This window comes from Rutidosis leptorrhynchoides, chromosome 3, assembly GCF_046630445.1.
Source record: "Rutidosis leptorrhynchoides isolate AG116_Rl617_1_P2 chromosome 3, CSIRO_AGI_Rlap_v1, whole genome shotgun sequence".
Taxonomy (NCBI): Eukaryota; Viridiplantae; Streptophyta; class Magnoliopsida; order Asterales; family Asteraceae; genus Rutidosis; species Rutidosis leptorrhynchoides.
This window is the reverse complement of record NC_092335.1, coordinates 17,953,967-17,960,594: the sequence shown is the minus strand read 5'-3', so window position 1 is coordinate 17,960,594 and position 6,628 is coordinate 17,953,967. Positions and strand designations below refer to the sequence as shown.

Below are 6,628 nucleotides of genomic sequence, written 5' to 3'. Positions count from 1 at the left end.
GGAAAGCGAAATCTGTTTAAGGATTTTTTTTTCTTTCTTTTTTTCTTTTGTTTGTCCACAGTGGCATAGATTATTGCTAATGACAATTAGGCTGTGATTAACATGTCAGCATTTAGGATTAGGATTAAGCTAATGATACCACGTGAGATTTATTTTCACGATTTATATGATGAAACATAATATATATATATATATATATATATATATATATATATATATATATATATATATATATATATATATATATATAAACCAAAAAAAATTTCTGAATTGTGGTTGAAAGTTATTTTTGGATGTTTGTATCTATATATTATATCTATATATCTATATTATATTATATATATTATTAATTATTATAAATTATATATATGTATATTACTCCGTATGTCCACTAAAATCGATTTGCAAATGTTATCTAACAATGTAAAGGAGATAATTGCTTCAAAATATGCAACATAACTTCCAAACTAAAAATTGGCAAAGTTGCATAATGTATATACGTAGCTTTTTAATTTTCAAAACTTTTCAATATTTACATTTTAAATATTGTAATTGTTTACATTGTTTATTTAATATTAATATTTAATTTAATATAATGACATGTGACATATATACGTTTTATACAAGAGTTAGTATTATGGAATGATAACAAAGAACATATATAACTTAGACTTCACTAACATGTTTTCTTGGACTCATATTGTTTAAATTGTAGACGTTAAGTTACTAAGATCATCCAAAACAACCTTCAAAATTTGTCAATACCACGGGCTCTTAAACTCAAATGAATAATTGTTTGAAAAAAATTAATTAATTTTGCACAGTTATTTTACCCACCGTGCAACGCACGGGCTCTAAGTTTTAAAATTTGTCAACACCACGGGCTCATAAATAATTCTTATATTTTTTAGTATCGCTATTTACATACGAATATGAACTGTAAATTGCGTTTTTTGCACGGTTTTTTACATACATATATAAACCAAAAGTTTTTTGTGAATTGTGGTTGAAAATTATTTTAGGATGTTTGTATCTATATTATATATATATATATATATATATATATATATATATATATATATATATATATATATATATATATATATATATATATATATATTAAATTAATTACAAATTAATTAATGGAAAATTAATTACGGAGTACAATATTACACGTGATATTTAATATCAATAGACGTGATTTTTACAGATTACATATATGTATAGATTACATATATATGTACATATAATATAAATAGATATTATACATTAAATAATTGTAGACATGTCATTTTTAAAATATCTATTTAAATATATCTTAAATCTTAAATAAATATTTAATCTATACATATATATGTATAGATTACAAATTTTTTGCTTATGTGTCTTTTTTTAATATCGTTACTTACATACCAATATTAACTGCAAATCACGAGCTCTTAAACTAAATTTTTTATAAAAAAAAATTTCTCAACACCACGGGCTCTTAAATAATTCTTATACTTTTTCTATCTGCAAATCACGGGTTCTTAAACTCAAAAGAATTTTTAAAATTCGTCAACACCACGGGCTCTTAAATAATTCATATAATTTTTTCTATTTTTAGTATAGCTATTTACATACTAATATGAACTACAAATTACATTTTTTGCACGGTTTTTTACACACCCGTGCAATGCACGGGCTCAAAAACCTAGTATATATATATATATATATATATATATATATATATATATATATATATATATAGGAACGATCAAGGGATAAGCAACTTTAGGGGTACAAACTAGATAAGTAAATATTGGCCACACATTTCATAATTTTAATAGAGAGCCCAAATTTATACTAAAAAAACGCGGATGGGTATTATGGTCATTTGATAAATGTCCTGAAACAGCTTCCCATTCATCGCCAGTCGGTTTGGATGTGAAAATGGGAAACAACTATAGTAAAAGTCAGCTTCCCAATCTGAATCGTTGTACACTTCCAAGCCCTAATTAAAATCTTCCATCAATTCACCTTCTCAATTCCTAAATTAGTGTTTTGTTATGATCTCACATCGCCCAAGTATGGGATTAGGTGATGGCTTATAAGAAAGGTGTTCCCTCCTCCTTCAAGCTAGCTTTTGGGAGTGAGTTCTACACTTAACTTATGGCTAGTCCGAGCTTACCTCCGGTTCGTCCCAGGGTCGGCTTTGGATCTCTCCGGTTCGTCCCAGGAGATCATGACAATTGGTATCAGAGCTAACCTCATCTTTCGGGACCCGACACCTCGGAGTGGTGGCCTATGGAGTGGTGGCTTGGACCCGAAGAGAGGGTGCCAACCGTGACCAACATAGCCGTGACCAACGAGGACGTTGGCTCTTTAAGGGTGGGGTATTGTTATGATCCCACATCGCTTAAGTATGGGATTGGGTGATGGCTTATAAGAAAGGTGTCCCCTCCTCTTTCAAGCTAGCTTTTGGGAGTGAGTTCTACACTTAACTTATGGCTAGTCCGAGCTTACCTCCGGTTCGTCCCAGGGTCGGCTTTGGATCTCTCCGGTTCGTCCCAGGAGATCATGACATGTTTCTATTTCACTCCTAAAGTTTTATCGATCATCGTAATGGCCGGTTCCACCTCCACCAGCGGTGTTTATATCCAAGTAATCGAACACGTCATCAACAAAGTTCATGAGGAATTTATCAACAATGGTGGTCCAGGTAAAGGCGTTCTTAGCGAACTTCAAGGAGTGAGTGTTTTGATTACAGTTTTCATTCGATTTCTGTTGATTTTGGTAGCTTAGATCTAGTTATTTTTATTTTTATTTTTATTTTTTTTTTAAAAGCGTTAGCTTAGATCTAGTAATTAGGGTTTTCTTATTGCTCGTGTGATGTGATCTAATTGCGGTGATATGAGGCTGTTTGGATCTGTTGATGTGAATTTCATGTGTTTTTGTGTAGTTATGGGAGTTGAAGATGATGCAAGCTGGGGCGATAGTTGGTCCTGTTGATAGATTTGCTGGGGTAAACTCGATGGTGCATGGGGCTTTCTATGTATGTAACAATATACTGAGTCAGCAATTTGTATCTTATTAATGGGCTTTCTATGTATGTAACAATGGTAACATTTGTATCTCGAGAGCAATCTTCAAAATATCAAATTGATTTTGGCAATCTTCAAATGAATCTTACAGTTGGTTGTTTTGTCTACAACTTACACAAATGATCTCTTTGGAATTTATTGTTATTTTTTAATGTTGTATTTCATAAAAGAGTTTGTTATTGATCCTAATTATTTTAGGATTTCTTTCTTTTATTCGGGAAGCGTAAGCGGGATGAGTTTCCTCCTCAATATCGTCCAGGTGGATTTATTCCTCAGCAAGATGGAGCTGCATATGTGATAGCTGATAAATTTGAGGTGATATTTCATGGTGTCCAATCCAAGTTTAATTTCTACATGCTGATCGACATCATGACATATATGGTGTATTATCCAGTATTGTAGTATATATTGAGGATACTATATACTATATTTATCCCGATGAACTTGCACAAATCTTACTTATCATCATGAAACTTTTGTTCAGTAGGGACACATGAGCCTAGACTGATGTCCTACCTTTGGTGTTATTAATTATGACAGTGCTTCGAATTATTATTGGAGAAAACATTACCTATTGGCATTTGGCAAAGTAAAATCCTTATTTGAATTAGTAACTGCTTGTTTTTCGTATGTATTAAGCATTAAAATGAATCCATGATATTAATAAGCATCAAATTAGGTTGTTAATGCTTGGACATATGGAGTGAATGCGTTCAACATTGCATACATGCTTCATATGAGGACAAAATAAAAACATATTTATTAGAACATGTTTCATGAATGATGTGCTTCTATGCATTTTTATCGCATATTCTGTAGGCTAACTTTTTAATTTATGGTATCATATGATAAATTCTTGGGTATATATTTTGTTTATTAGGTTTGTCAAAGCAGCAATCCTCAACCTGGTAATGGACTTGCGCTGTCTTCTAAGATTCCTCAACTGGATGGACCTATTCCTGATCCCTATGATGAAATCACTTTCTACACCAAATGTAAGCATTTATCTCTTGTTTCTACTAATAATCATGCAGGTCAAATGGTTCAGATGTGTTGAAAGTTGTCTAGAGTGTATATATAATGTGTTAAACATGTATTCTAAAAATTTAGATTAGCATTGATTGATATCATATAAATTCTGTGATATATTTAACACTATTAATTTATTAAAAATATTAAGTTAGTTGGATAAAAAGTGTTTACGTCAACCCAACTGGACATGTTCTGATGTGTCGCCTTCATCGTCTAGATCGATTCCACCTCTGCACTCCATCGAAACCTGCAAATGATTCTTATTCCTCTAAATTCAGTCCTTACTCCCCTAAATCAGACTAAAACGAAACCTAATTCAGCAACTGACTACGAAATTGGGGTTATGTTCGTCAAATATTATCAAATTTCAGCGATTTCAAAGCTGGCCGAGTTGCATTACTTCGAAGCTGACCTCCTTCAAAGCTGGCCGAGTTGTATTACTTCGAAGCTGACCTCCTTTTTATCATTCATCTTGTTTTTATCATTCATCACCTCATTTTTATCATTCATCACCTCCTTTTTATCATTTATTATATCTTTTTTTATCATTCATCTTGTTTTAATCATTCATCGCCTACTTTTTATCATTCACTTGTTTTTTATCATTCATCACCTTCTTTTTTATCATTCATCGCCTCTTTTTTTGTCATTCATCACCTCCTTTTTTGTCATTCATCTTGTTTTTTTTTTATCATTCTTCACCTCATTTTTTGCAAATCTTGTATTATTCATTATATCCTTTTTTATCATTCATTAAATCTTTTTTTATTACTGACCTCCTTTTTATCATTCATCACCTCATTTTTATTATTCATCACCTTTTTTTTATCATTCATCACCTCATTTTTATCATTCATCACCTCCTTTTTATCATTCATCTCCATTTTTATCATTCATCACGTTATTTTGTCATTCTTCGCTTATCATTCATCGGCTATCTTTATCATTCACTGGGTATTTTTATCATTCATCGGATATTTTTATCATTCATCAGGTACTTTTTATCATTTATCACGTTCTTTTATCATTCATCGTTTATCATTCATCAACTACTTTTATCATTCATTTGGTATTTTTATCAATTATCGGGTATTTTGATGAATGATAAATACTTGATGAATGATACTGTTTTTTGATAAATGAGAAGTGTTTGATGAATGATAGCATTATGATGAATAATAATCATATTCTGATAAAAGATAAGTGTTTTTTTTATATGAATGACAACAATGAAATGAATGATAATTGTTTGATAATTGGGCATTTGGTCTAGTTGTATGATTCTCGCTTTCGGTGCGGGAGGTCCCGAGTTCGATTCTCGGAATGCCCTATTCTTTTATATAAAACTAATCATATTATATCAACTATTTGAAATTCCACTACTTTTGTAACTCTATTAAAATGTTTGATGATATAAAATATTGTAATGCAAGATAATCATTTTGTGATGAATGGTTATTGTTTTCTTATGAATGATAACCGATTTTTAAAAGATGATAACTATTTGATGAAAAATAATTTAGATGAATGATAATTTTTTCTAATAAATGAAAAATGTTGTATGAATGATAATTGTCTGATGAAATGATAACTATTTGATGAATGATAGTTGTTTTCCGATGAATGTTAAATGTTTTTCTATGAAATATAAATTTTTTTCGATGAATGATAAATATTTTTCGATGAATGATAAATATTTTTCGATGAATGATAAACGTTTTTCGATGAATGATAAATGTTTGATGAATGATAAATATTTTCCGATTAATGATAATTGTGTGATGATAATTGTTTTTTGATTAATGATAAATATTTTTATATGAATGATAAATGTTTTTTTAATGGTTGGTGGTGGTGGTTGGTTATGGTGGTGGTGGTGGTTGGTGGTGGTGGTGGTTGGTTGTGGTGGGTAGTGGTTGCTGATGGTGGTGGTGGTTGTGATGGTTGGTGGTGGTTGGTGGTGTTGATTGATGGTGGTGGTTGGTGATGGTGGGTGGTGGGTGATGGTGGTGGTGGTTGGTTGGTGGTGGGTGGTTGTGGTGGTTGGTGGTGGTGGAGGAGGTTCGTGGTGGCGGTGGGTGGTGGTGGTTGGTGCTGGTGGTTGGTGGTGGTTGGTTATGGTGGTGGTGGGTGACAGGTGGTGTGTGATAGTGGTGGTGGTGGTGGAGGTTCATGGTGGTGGTGGTGATGGGTAGTGGTGGTGGGTGGTGGTGGTGGTGATGGGTGGGTGGGTGGTGGTGGTGGGGGTGGTGGGTGGGTGGTGGTGGGTGGTGGGTGGTGGTGGTGGTGGTGGTCGTGGGTGGTGGGGGTGGGTGGTGGGCGGTGGTGGGTGATGGCGGTGGTGGGTGATGGTGGTGGGTGGTTGTGGTGGTTGGTGGTGTTAGGTGGTAGGTGGTGGTGTTGGGTGGTAGGTGGTGGTGGGTGGTTGGTGGCGGTGGTAGTAGGTGGTGGTGGATGGTGGTGGTGGTGGGTGGTGGTGGTTGGTGCTGGTGGTGTTGCTGGTGGTTGGTGGT

General features: G+C 33.2%; 1 protein-coding gene across 1 annotated transcript; it reads left to right on the top strand.

Annotated features, from left to right (window-relative positions):
• The first annotated feature begins 2,604 nt into the window (after positions 1–2,604).
• On the top strand, positions 2,605–4,140 carry LOC139899708 (uncharacterized). The gene is made up of 4 exons (XM_071882549.1): positions 2,605–2,730; positions 2,942–3,034; positions 3,282–3,398; positions 3,964–4,140. The coding sequence occupies exons 1-4, from the start codon at positions 2,605–2,607 to the stop codon at positions 4,138–4,140; spliced, it is 513 nt and encodes a 170-aa protein (XP_071738650.1).
• The last annotated feature ends 2,488 nt before the right edge of the window (positions 4,141–6,628 follow it).

What these genes read in the sequence shown, in the direction of transcription:
- LOC139899708 (XM_071882549.1), top strand. Translation starts at nt 2,605, where the DNA reads ATGGCCGGTTCCACCTCCACCAGCGGTGTTTATATCCAAGTAATCGAA. An exon ending in TTCTTAGCGAACTTCAAGGA is followed by an intron (nt 2,731 to 2,941) that starts GTGAGTGTTTTG and finishes GTTTTTGTGTAG; the next exon opens with TTATGGGAGTTGAAGATGAT. An exon ending in TGATAGCTGATAAATTTGAG is followed by an intron (nt 3,399 to 3,963) that starts GTGATATTTCAT and finishes TTTGTTTATTAG; the next exon opens with GTTTGTCAAAGCAGCAATCC.